At 38.4% G+C, this 13449-nt stretch overlaps 2 protein-coding genes across 2 annotated transcripts; both read right to left on the bottom strand.

Annotated features, from left to right (window-relative positions):
• Nucleotides 1–99: 99 nt before the first annotated feature.
• LOC310950618 (uncharacterized protein) lies at nucleotides 100–4401 on the bottom strand (the record flags this gene model as incomplete). Its single annotated transcript, XM_083918522.1, has 7 exons — nucleotides 100–280; nucleotides 484–766; nucleotides 1809–1972; nucleotides 2187–2469; nucleotides 3513–3676; nucleotides 3890–4172; nucleotides 4359–4401. The coding sequence occupies 7 exons, from the start codon at nucleotides 4399–4401 to the stop codon at nucleotides 100–102; spliced, it is 1401 nt and encodes a 466-aa protein (XP_083774648.1).
• A 796-nt stretch (nucleotides 4402–5197) lies between these two features.
• LOC310950617 (uncharacterized protein) lies at nucleotides 5198–10510 on the bottom strand (the record flags this gene model as incomplete). The annotated part of the gene is made up of 7 exons (XM_083918521.1): nucleotides 10446–10510; nucleotides 9009–9291; nucleotides 8635–8798; nucleotides 7307–7589; nucleotides 6931–7094; nucleotides 5593–5875; nucleotides 5198–5378 (listed from the first exon to the last, which is right to left on the bottom strand). Exons 1-7 carry the CDS (start codon nucleotides 10507–10509, stop codon nucleotides 5198–5200), a joined length of 1422 nt encoding a protein of 473 aa, XP_083774647.1. The 5' UTR covers nucleotide 10510.
• Nucleotides 10511–13449: the final 2939 nt, after the last annotated feature.

The following is a 13449-nucleotide window of genomic DNA, read 5'->3' as shown; positions in this document are numbered from 1 at the left end:
CACTGTAAATCATATTGAATTGAATTGAATTGCACAGGCAGTCAGCGTATTTTATTTAACTTTGACTGTGACTGTGCTCAAAATCATCTATTGGACACATTAAATGGTAAAATCACCAGTTGGAGGGGTGGTTCCTGAAGGTTGGCCAGTTACTTCCACCTCACACAGTGTCAGGTATTCTGCTCTGCCAGGAATCACAATGTTTATGTAACGGCCTTCCATTTCATTACATGAAAAGGTTTCAGACTTCCCAGCACTGATAGATGGGATAACAGCACATCTGGTGAAAAAAAAAAAATTGTGAGGAAAACTATGTTACCGGATGAAAAAGATTACACCAGCAGTTGTATTAAGATACTATTGATGCCATTGTGGTGTACTTTTTCTATTGTATTTCTATTCGGAAATTCTGTAGCTATCCAGTCCCGTTTACAAAACCAATGTATATGTTTAAGCCTATCATATGACAGAAAGTGCAGTTACCTGGGATTAGCATTGCCATTGTCATCAAGGGAATTTCCAATGCGGATCTCAGCATCATTGAGCCTTTTGTCGCAACAATCTTTTCTGTTAGTGATGGTGACAGTATTGATTTTATGCATCTTCAGGAGGTCCAGTCTCCACCATGGTTTTTGATCATTTTTTGTGTGGGTACAGGATCCCTGTGCCCAGTCACTAGCACGATTTCCATCAATGGCCCTTTCAGGGTTTCCATTATGGGCCAGGGAGGATTGAGTTACTTTTCCACCTTTAGCAATATTAGTACCTGAACAAAGTAACAAAATGTGTTATCAATGATTGTTTGAAGAAGGCACACAAGTATTACATGTCTTGATCAGACCAAAGCCTCCAAAAAATATCAATTTCTCTTAGAGCCTGCATGTACAGAGCCTAAGCGGATTTTGTTAAGCTTAATAATGCTGCTATAGGCCTAGTCTGCCGGGAATAATACTGTTCCTGATACTCGGAGCTTCTATCCTCTCTTTCTGTATCATTCGTGTGTCATCAATGCATGTTACTAATTCAACTTCTTCCCCGGAGTTGTTTGTGCTTTGTTGTCTAGCAGGTCTCTGCTGATCGTGGTGGTGCCTTCTGCTGTGGTCCTGTGTGACGCTTCCTGTTGCTATTATTACTATTACTCATATATACTATCGTTAGTCTTGTAAATTATAAAATTTGTAGCTATAAAAACAACATCAGTGGTATTTCTCACTGTATCGCAGCTGTTATTACCGCTACTCTTAATTGATCACATTTACCACTATAATTGTTATTATCATTTGCATATTCTGTCACCTTGGCTGTGCTTGTTTCTACTATTCTGCTATATTAACTGCCATAACACATAAGTCATATTCATATTACTATAGCTATTATTATTGTTACTGCTACTTTTGTGGTTCATGCATCCCTGAAAGTGTCTCTGTGTCTGTCTTTGTCTCTCTCTGTCCATCTGTAAATGTTTTGCTCTCTTTCTTTCTCCTTTTCTTCCTCCCCAACCAGTCAAGACAGATGTCAGTTCTCCATAGAGCTGGGTCTGTCTGATGTTCCTGACTTTTAAAGGGAAGGTTTTTGTTGCCACCGTATACTCAACTGTGGAATTGTTTGGTCTATGCAAATCATAAATAAGTCATAGAGTGTGGTCTATACCTACTCTGTAAAGTGTCCTGAGATAACTTTTGTTATGAGTTGGCACTATAAATCATATTGAATTGAATTGAATTGCACAGGCAGTCAGCGTATTTTATTTAACTTTGACTGTGACTGTGCTCAAAATCATCTATGGACACATTAAATGGTAAAATCACCAGTTGGAGGGGTGGTTCCTGAAGGTTGGCCAGTTACTTCCACCTCACACAGTGTCAGGTATTCTGCTCTGCCAGGAATCACAATGTTTATGTAACGGCCTTCCATTTCATCACATGAAAAGGTTTTGGACTTCCCAGCACTGATAGATGGGATAACAGCACATCTGGTGAAAAAATAAAAATTGTGAGGAAAACTATGTTACCGGATGAAAAATGATAAAAAAGATTACACCAGCAGTTGTATTAAGATTCTGATGATGCCATTGTGGTCTACATTTTCTATTGTATTTCTATTCGGAAATTCTGTAGCTATCCAGTCCCGTTTACAAAACCAATGTAATATGTATAAGCCTATCATATGACAGAAAGTGCGGTTACCTGGGATTAGCATTGCCATTGTCATCAAGGGAATTTCCAATGCGGATCTCAGCATCATTGAGCCTTTTGTGGCAACAATCTTTTCTGTTAGTGATGGTGACAGTATTGATTTTATGCATCTTCAGGAGGTCCAGTCTCCACCATGGTTTTTGATCATTTTTTGTGTGGGTACAGGATCCCTGTGCCCAGTCACTAGCACGATTTCCATCAATGGCCCTTTCAGGGTTTCCATTATGGGCCAGGGAGGATTGAGTTACTTTTCCACCTTTAGCAATATTAGTACCTGAACAAAGTAACAAAATGTGTTATCAATGATTGTTTGAAGAAGGCACACAAGTATTACATGTCTTGATCAGACCAAAGCCTCCAATAAATATCAATTTCTCTTAGAGCCTGCATGTACAGAGCCTAAGCGGAATTTTTTAAGCTTAATGATGCTGCTATAGGCCTAGTCTGCCGGGAATAATACTGTTCCTGATACTCGGAGCTTCTCTTCTCTCTTTCTGTATCATTCATGTGTCATCAATGCATGTTACTAATTCAACTTCTTCCCCGGTGTTGTTTGTGCTTTGTTGTCTAGCAGGTCTCTGCTGATCGTGGTGGGGCCTTCTGCTGTGGTCCTGTGTGACGCTTCCTGTTGCTATTATTACTATTACTCATATATACTATCGTTGGTCTTGTAAATTATAAAAATTGTAGCCATAAAAACAACATCAGTGGTATTTCTCACTGTATCGCAGCTGTTATTACCGCTACTCTTAATTGATCACATTTACCACTATAATTGTTATTATCATTTGCATATTCTGTCACCTTGGCTGTGCTTGTTTCTACTATTCTGCTATATTAACTGCCATAATATATAAGTCATATTCATATTACTATAGCTATTATTATTGTTACTGCTACTTTTGTGGTTCATGCATCCCTGAAAGTGTCTTTGTGTCCGTCTTTGTCTCTCTCTGTCCATCTGTAAATGTTTTGCTCTCTTTCTCTCTCCTTTTCTTCCTCCCCAACCAGTCAAGACAGATGTCCGTTCTCCATAGAGCTGGGTCTGTCTGACGTTCCTGCCTTTTAAAGGGAAGGTTTTTGTTGCCACCGTATACTCAACTGAGGAATTGTTGGGTCTATGCAAATCATAAATAAGTCATAGAGCGTGGTCTATACCTACTCTGTAAAGTGTCCTGAGATAACTTTTGTTATGAGTTGGCACTGTAAATCATATTGAATTGAATTGAAATGCACAGGCAGTCAGAGTGTTTTATTTAACTTTGACTGTGACTGTGCTCAAAATCATCTATTGGACACATTAAATGGTAAAATCACCAGTTGGAGGGGTGGTTCCTGAAGGTTGGCCAGTTACTTCCACCTCACACAGTGTCAGATATTCTGCTCTGCCAGGAATCACAATGTTTATGTAACGGCCTTCCATTTCATTACATGAAAAGGTTTCGGACTTCCCAGCACTGATAGATGGGATAACAGCACATCTGGTGAGAAAAAAAAATTGTGAGGAAAACTATGTTACCGGATAAAAATGATAAAAAAAGATTACACCAGCAGTTGTATTAAGATACTATTGATGCCATTGTGGTGTACATTTTCTATTGTATTTCTATTCGGAAATTCTGTAGCTATCCAGTCCCGTTTACAAAACCAATGTAATATGTTTAAGCCTATCATATGACAGAAAGTGCAGTTACCTGGGATTAGCATTGCCATTGTCATCAAGGGAATTTCCAATGCGGATCTCAGCATCATTGAGCCTTTTGTGGCAACAATCTTTTCTGTTAGTGATGGTGACAGTATTGATTTTATGCATCTTCAGGAGGTCCAGTCTCCACCATGGTTTTTGATCATTTTTTGTGTGGGTACAGGATCCCTGTGCCCAGTCACTAGCACGATTTCCATCAATGGCCCTCTCAGGGTTTCCATTATGGGCCAGGGAGGATTGAGTTACTTTTCCACCTTTAGCAATATTAGTACCTGAACAAAGTAACAAAATGTGTTATCAATGATTGTTTGATGAAGGCACACAAGTATTACATGTCTTGATCAGACCAAAGCCTCCAAAAAATATCAATTTCTCTTAGAGCCTGCATGTACAGAGCCTAAGCGGATTTTGTTAAGCTTAATGATGCTGCTATAGGCCTAGTCTGCCGGGAATAATACTGTTCCTGATACTCGGAGCTTCTATCCTGTCTTTCTGTATCATTCGTGTGTCATCAATGCATGTTACTAATTCAACTTCTTCCCCGGAGTTGTTTGTGCTTTGTTGTCTAGCAGGTCTCTGCTGATCGTGGTGGTGCCTTCTGCTGTGGTCCTGTGTGACGCTTCCTGTTGCTATTATTACTATTACTCATATATACTATCGTTAGTCTTGTAAATTATAAAATTGTAGCCATAAAAACAACATCAGTGGTATTTCTCACTGTATCGCAGCTGTTATTACCGCTACTCTTAATTGATCACATTTACCACTATAATTGTTATTATCATTTGCATATTCTGTCACCTTGGCTGTGCTTGTTTCTACTATTCTGCTATATTAACTGCCATAATATATAAGTCATATTCATATTACTATAGCTATTATTATTGTTACTGCTACTTTTGTGGTTCATGCATCCCTGAAAGTGTCTTTGTGTCCGTCTTTGTCTCTCTCTGTCCATCTGTAAATGTTTTGCTCTCTTTCTCTCTCCTTTTCTTCCTCCCCAACCAGTCAAGACAGATGTCCGTTCTCCATAGAGCTGGGTCTGTCTGACGTTCCTGCCTTTTAAAGGGAAGGTTTTTGTTGCCACCGTATACTCAACTGAGGAATTGTTGGGTCTATGCAAATCATAAATAAGTCATAGAGCGTGGTCTATACCTACTCTGTAAAGTGTCCTGAGATAACTTTTGTCATGAGTTGGCACTGTAAATCATATTGAATTGAATTGAAATGCACAGGCAGTCAGAGTGTTTTATTTAACTTTGACTCTGACTGTGCTCAAAATCATCTATTGGACACATTAAATGGTAAAATCACCAGTTGGAGGGGTGGTTCCTGAAGGTTGGCCAGTTACTTCCACCTCACACAGTGTCAGATATTCTGCTCTGCCAGGAATCACAATGTTTATGTAACGGCCTTCCATTTCATTACATGAAAAGGTTTTGGACTTCCCAGCACTGATAGATGGGATAACAGCACATCTGGTGAGAAAAAAAAAAATTGTGAGGAAAACTATGTTACCGGATAAAAATGATAAAAAAGATTACACCAGCAGTTGTATTAAGATACTATTGATGCCATTGTGGTGTACATTTTCTATTGTATTTCTATTCGGAAATTCTGTAGCTATCCAGTCCCGTTTACAAAACCAATGTAATATGTTTAAGCCTATCATATGACAGAAAGTGCAGTTACCTGGGATTAGCATTGCCATTGTCATCAAGGGAATTTCCAATGCGGATCTCAGCATCATTGAGCCTTTTGTCGCAACAATCTTTTCTGTTAGTGATGGTGACAGTATTGATTTTATGCATCTTCAGGAGGTCCAGTCTCCACCATGGTTTTTGATCATTTTTTGTGTGGGTACAGGATCCCTGTGCCCAGTCACTAGCACGATTTCCATCAATGGCCCTCTCAGGGTTTCCATTATGGGCCAGGGAGGATTGAGTTACTTTTCCACCTTTAGCAATATTAGTACCTGAACAAAGTAACAAAATGTGTTATCAATGATTGTTTGATGAAGGCACACAAGTATTACATGTCTTGATCAGACCAAAGCCTCCAAAAAATATCAATTTCTCTTAGAGCCTGCATGTACAGAGCCTAAGCGGATTTTGTTAAGCTTAATGATGCTGCTATAGGCCTAGTCTGCCGGGAATTATACTGTTCCTGATACTCGGAGCTTCTATCCTGTCTTTCTGTATCATTCGTGTGTCATCAATGCATGTTACTAATTCAACTTCTTCCCCGGAGTTGTTTGTGCTTTGTTGTCTAGCAGGTCTCTGCTGATCGTGGTGGTGCCTTCTGCTGTGGTCCTGTGTGACGCTTCCTGTTGCTATTATTACTATTACTCATATATACTATCGTTAGTCTTGTAAATTATAAAATTTTTAGCCATAAAAACAACATCAGTGGTATTTCTCACTGTATCGCAGCTGTTATTACCGCTACTCTTAATTGATCACATTTACCACTATAATTCTTATTATCATTTGCATATTCTGTCACCTTGGCTGTGCTTGTTTCTACTATTCTGCTATATTAACTGCCATAACATATAAGTCATATTCATATTACTATAGCTATTATCATTGTTACTGCTACTTTTGTGGTTCATGCATCCCTGAAAGTGTCTCTGTGTCTGTCTCTGTATCTGTCTTTGTCTCTCTCTGTCCATCCGTAAATGTTTTGCTCTCTTTCTCTCTCCTTTTCTTCCTCCCCAACAAGTCAAGACAGATTTCCGTTCCCCATAGAGCTGGGTCTGTCTGACGTTCCTGCCTTTTAAAGGGAAGGTTTTTGTTGCCACCGTATACTCAACGGTGGAATTGTTGGGTCTATGCAAATCATAAATAAGTCATAGAGTTTGGTCTATACCTACTCTGTAAAGTGTCCTGAGATAACTTTTGTTATGAGTTGGCACTGTAAATCATATTGAATTGAATTGAATTGCACAGGCAGTCAGCGTATTTTATTTAACTTTGACTCTGACTGTGCTCAAAATCATCTATTGGACACATTAAATGGTAAAATCACCAGTTGGAGGGGTGGTTCCTGAAGGTTGGCCAGTTACTTCCACCTCACACAGTGTCAGGTATTCTGCTCTGCCAGGAATCACAATGTTTATGTAACGGCCTTCCATTTCATTACACGAAAAGGTTTTGGACTTCCCAGCACTGATAGATGGTACAACCGCACATCTGATGAAGAAAAAAAAACAGAATTGTGAGGAAAACTATATTTCCAGACAAAAATTACACATAGATTTCATCAGTAGTTGTATTAAGATTCTGATGATGCCATTGTGGTGTACATTTTGGGTTTCTATTCGGAAATTCTGTAGCTATCCAGTCTCGTTTACAAAACCAATGTAATATGTTTAATCCTATCATATGACAGAAAGTGCTGTTACCTTGGATTAGCATTGCCATTGTCATTAAGGGAATTTCCAATGCGGATCTCAGCATCATTGAGCCTTTTGTGGCAACAATCTTTTCTGTTAGTGATGGTGACAGTATTGATTTTATGCATCTTCAGGAGGTCCAGTCTCCACCATGGTTTTTGATCATTTTTTGTGTGGGTACAGGATCCCTGTGCCCAGTCACTAGCACGATTTCCATCAATGGCCCTTTCAGGGTTTCCATTATGGGCCAGGGAGGATTGAGTTACTTTTCCACCTTTAGCAATATTAGTACCTGAACAAAGTAACAAAATGTGTTATCAATGATTGTTTGATGAAGGCACACAAGTATTACATGTCTTGATCAGACCAAAGCCTCCAAAAAACATATAAATTTCTCTTAGAGCCTGCATGTACAGAGCCTAAGCGAATTTTGTTAAGCTTAATGATGCTGCTATAGGCCTAGTCTGCCGGGAATAATACTGTTCCTGATACTCGGAGCTTCTATCCTCTCTTTCTGTATCATTCGTGTGTCATCAATGCATGTTACTAATTCAACTTCTTCCCCGGAGTTGTTTGTGCTTTGTTGTCTAGCAGGTCTCTGCTGATCGTGGTGGTGCCTTCTGCTGTGGTCCTGTGTGACGCTTCCTGTTGCTATTATTACTATTACTCATATATACTATCGTTAGTCTTGTAAATTATAAAATTTGTAGCCATAAAAACAACATCAGTGGTATTTCTCACTGTATCGCAGCTGTTATTACCGCTACTCTTAATTGATCACATTTACCACTTTAATTGTTTTTATCATTTGCATATCCTGTCACCTTGGCTGTGTTTGTTTCTACTATTCTGCTATATTAACTGCCATAACATATAAGTCATATTCATATTACTATAGCTATTATTATTGTTACTGCTACTTTTGTGGTTCATGCATCCCTGAAAGTGTCTCTGTGTCTGTCTTTGTCTCTCTCTGTCCATCTGTAAATGTTTTGCTCTCTTTCTCTCTCCTTTTCTTCCTCCCCAACCAGTCAAGACAGATGTCCGTTCTCCATAGAGCTGGGTCTGTCTGACGTTCCTGCCTTTTAAAGGGAAGGTTTTTGTTGCCACCGTATACTCAACGGTGGAATTGTTGGGTCTATGCAAATCATAAATAAGTCATAGAGTTTGGTCTATACCTACTCTGTAAAGTGTCCTGAGATAACTTTTGTTATGAGTTGGCACTGTAAATCATATTGAATTTAATTGACTTGCACAGGCAGTCAGCGTATTTTATTTAACTTTGACTGTGACTGTGCTCAAAATCATCTATTGGACACATTAAATGGTAAAATCACCAGTTGGAGGGGTGGTTCCTGAAGGTTGGCCAGTTACTTCCACCTCACACAGTGTCAGGTATTCTGCTCTGCCAGGAATCACAATGTTTATGTAACGGCCTTCCATTTCATTACACGAAAAGGTTTTGGACTTCCCAGCACTGATAGATGGTACAACCGCACATCTGGTGAAAAAAAAAACAGAATTGTGAGGAAAACTATATTTCCAGACAAAAATTACACATAGATTTCATCAGTAGTTGTATTAAGATTCTGATGATGCCATTGTGGTGTACATTTTGGGTTTCTATTCGGAAATTCTGTAGCTATCCAGTCTCGTTGACAAAACCAATGTAATATGTTTAATCCTATCATATGACAGAAAGTGCTGTTACCTTGGATTAGCATTGCCATTGTCATCAAGGGAATTTCCAATGCGGATCTCAGCATCATTGAGCCTTTTGTGGCAACAATCTTTTCTGTTAGTGATGGTGACAGTATTGATTTTATGCATCTTCAGGAGGTCCAGTCTCCACCATGGTTTTTGATCATTTTTTGTGTGGGTACAGGATCCCTGTGCCCAGTCACTAGCACGATTTCCATCAATGGCCCTTTCAGGGTTTCCATTATGGGCCAGGGAGGATTGAGTTACTTTTCCACCTTTAGCAATATTAGTACCTGAACAAAGTAACAAAATGTGTTATCAATGATTGTTTGAAGAAGGCACACAAGTATAACATGTCTTGATCAGACCAAAGCCTCCAAAAAATATCAATTTCTCTTAGAGCCTGGATGTACAGAGCCTAAGCTGATGTTGTTAAGCTTAATGATGCTGCTATAGGCCTAGTCTGCCGGGAATAATACTGTTCCTGATACTCGGAGCTTCTATCCTGTCTTTCTGTATCATTCATGTGTCATCAATGCATGTTATTAATTCAACTTCTTCCCCGAAGTTGTTTGTGCTTTGTTGTCTAGCAGGTCTCTGCTGATCGTGGTGGTACCTGCTGCTTTGGTCCTGTGTAACGCTTCCTGCTGCTTTTATTACTATTGATCATATATACTGTCATTAGTCTTGTGAATTTTAAAATTTGTAGCCATAAAAACAACATCAGTGGTATTTCTCACCTACATGTACAGAACCTAAGCTGATTTTGTTAAGCTTAATAATGCTGCTATAGGTCTAGTCTGCCGGGGGATAATACTGTTACTGATACTCCGAGCTTCTATCCTCTCCCTCTGTATTATTCATGTGTCGTCAATGCATACTTTCAAGACAGCACCAAGTATAACATGTCTTGATCTGACCAAAGCCATTAAAGAACAGGCAGCCATCTTATTTAATTTAACTTTGACTGTAACCTTCTGCTCAAAATTATCTAGTGGACACATTATATCGTACAAATCACCAGTTGGAGGTTTGATTCCTGAAGGTAGACCATTGACTTCCACCTCACACAGTGTCAGTGAGTCTACTCTACCAGGAATCACTATGTTTATGTAACGATCTTCCATTCCATTGGATGCAAAGATTTGAGTTATCGTTGAGTCACATTTTATGGTACAACTCACCAGTTGGAGAAGTGTTAAGTTATGACATGTGATATTGAAGATAGCTATAAATATCTGCAAATTGCACATGTCTATCAAATATAAAAATGGATGGCCAGGTTTCAATTCCCACCTGCTGCCCTTTCCTGCATGTTGCCCCCCTCTCTTTCATCCCTGTTTCCTCTCATTCTTCAAGCTGTCCTACGCAATACATTTATGCAAAGGCCTAAAAAATTAACAAAACATATGGAATTCATTTAGGAAATTTCAAAAAAAAGTCTCACCAAAATGACCACTTGTCTGTTCTAAAACAGCCAACAAGACAAATGTTGTCACAGCTGGAGTCATCATCCTGTGGAGCAAGTTCACACAGATAATGTTATTATTAGCAACCTTAATCTAAAGACCTATGCATGTATTTCTAAACACGTAATTTTCACATAAACGTTTAAAAAAAGAAATGTACTATGCTAATTTGAAGACATCAAGGGTTCCAGACATCAAGTTTCTGGCTAAAGGGTTGGAACACAACATTACCGTTTTCTTCTGTATCAGTTTATGTAAAAAAAAAAATGGTTATTCATGCTCCTTATATATGCTTTATCTATATATTAAGCTGTCAACAACAGTATGTGATGGGTTAAACATGCAACTCAAGTGTTTCTGAAATGCTGTGTTTCAATTTTATTACAATACAAAATTAAGTCTGAAATGGCAGATACAACAATTATAAAGCTTGTGATTTAGCATTTATTTACTATTATTCTTATTAGGAAATTAAAAATGCAAACAATGCAAAAAAGAAAACAGTTGAAAAGTAGCTGCTGCTGTGGTGCTGTTTGTCTTTCAGTACATGTCCCTGATTCTATTGTTCATCAAATAATTCCAGAAGTGATCCCATAATTTTTAGCTATGTGGCCCCTTCACATTCCCAGGGTATCAAATACCATTGTATTCACATGGCTCTCTGTGTCTGACACTGACACACTAGGCTCCCTTGAGCATCATTATTAAACACACCAGGCTTTAAACTGTAAACCCATCTGCTGCATAAGCACAGTTATCCTTACCGACCTCCTTCTAAATTCTCTATAATTAATAATCAAAATAATGTATGTCTATGCTATTTTCAGTAGTTGGTGGCTGGGTCACAAAGCATAAAATTGAAATAAGCTTAGGCCTAAGAATGTACACAAAATATGGAAAGGAGCTTGCCAAGTTTAGTCTCGTGTAAACAGTTAATGGTGGTTTCTTTATTTGTTTGTATCTTTTTTCCCCTAAGTAATATGCCACCAAGAAATAGTTTCAGACAAAACATTTAACTGACACTTAAAAGTGTAAAGGAAATAGTAAGGATCGTCCGACAAACTATAAACCCTAGCTCTGATACACATTGAGCTCTTTTAAATTATTATCTTTATTAATTTATGATTATTACTTTGTTATTACCAAGCTGTAATACAAAGTGAAACCTGATTAAGTTTTTTTAACAGAAGAATAAAGTTGAACAGTAATTCTAAAGACTTACCTGGAAGCTCTATAGCCCTCTGGAAGCAGCAGCTTTATCTGTGTATAGAGGGAAATCCTTTTTATACCTTTGTGCAGAGCATGATTGACAACTGTTTGATTAATAGACACCCTGGTCAAACAACAATATTTTCTTTGCATCCTTCTCATACCATCATCACCCTGTGTTCATACTCAAACTGTAGTTCTATTTAATCCATAGTACATTTACAATAACTGTTTGATTTAAATATAACCACAACTTTTCAAGCACAGACATTATGAAAACAATTTTGAAAAATGTTTGTGTAACAGGCCCTGGGTGTAAAGGCTGTAGTCATTATAAATGTGTTAGGGAAAGAACAAAGTAACATAGGGACATGCAACAGGTTGTGTGCTTCTGCCAAACATCCTGATTGTCTTTTTAATTGCATTTTGACTGCATTCTTTAAACACACATTCCTCTGTTTGAATAGTACTGAGTTACACAATCTCAAAACAAAGGTTACAATATTGTAACCCTTGTTCTACTAGTAATTAATTATTTGATTAATCAATTAATTAATTAGTTTATAACAGCAGGTAGTCACCCACTGAATTTTGCATAAATGTAGCTGGCCAATCATTACATGCTTACGTGAATACATATAGTTCAGTATATAAGGCAGCTTCAATGAGTGGCACAGGAATGACTGGGCCCCTGGGTAGAGGACTCCACCTATGTCCGCCTTGCTTCAAAGGTTGTTGTCTGAACTTTCTCTGCTGAAAATCATGAATTGTTTTGCATGGTCTGTACACCACCACCGAATAATTTTCGCTTCCACATACTTCAATCAACAGAAGTGTAAAAGGTCCGTTTCTGATTCAGTGTCTGGTCCATCTGATTCCGAGGCCCATTGACTTTCCCGTCCCGCTTGTGGTGTGGCGACACTGCGTCTTGCAGGCCTTGGAGGCCTGGACGTGCTGGTTTTCGGGAGGTGTTTGGATATGGCAAAGGGGGAAGAGGGCTTTACATTCTATCATTAAAATGCATCATTCTGGTGCACTTTTAGAGAAATGCATGAGGCTTGATCCAGCTCATGAATGGCTTTAAATGTTAGAGCAGTAAATGAAATCACATCTTTTTGGTTTAAACGTCACATTTGTTATACATTCTGAACAGAAACTATTATTCAATGTAAGGGCCAGGGTTTCAATTGAATTACATGTTTGTTTTGTTTTATTTTGATTTGATTTATCGTGCTGAAGTCTAATTTGTTTCCTTCGCACTGATTAAGTATTGACACTTGTGTATTGACAAGAACCACCTCACACATGCTGCAGTGAAAACATTAAATAACTGTATATGCAGCTTCTCATTTCAACATAATTTCAAACTGTTACTGTCTATGACAAGGGAGGTCAGTAAATGCATCTGTTTTAACTACTACTGTGGTAATTGTTATTCAAATGCAGTACAACCTTCTTATGGTCTTTTAATAATCCCGATTTGCAGTGCAGTGGTCGAGGAGTTGAGAGCAATGTGGATGGGCGATTGAGTTTACCGTTCAGTGTTAATGGTCTACTAAGCAAGCTAAGAGGTAGGGCAGGGCAATACGCCTCATATGGTAGTGATAAGCAATTGATAACGCCTATTCAATTGGCTGATAATGGCCTAATTGGCCATGCTGTACATTTATTTTTAATCCTGATATCAGCAAGAATATGCATCATCTTATAGCAAGACATTTGATTGGAAAATTAACACCATTATTAACTGTTACTATGTGAATCATCAAACTG

This window comes from Echiichthys vipera, assembly GCF_963691815.1.
Source record: "Echiichthys vipera genome assembly, chromosome: 8".
Lineage (NCBI taxonomy): Eukaryota > Metazoa > Chordata > Actinopteri > Perciformes > Trachinidae > Echiichthys > Echiichthys vipera.
This window is presented reverse-complemented; position numbering and strand designations above follow the sequence as displayed.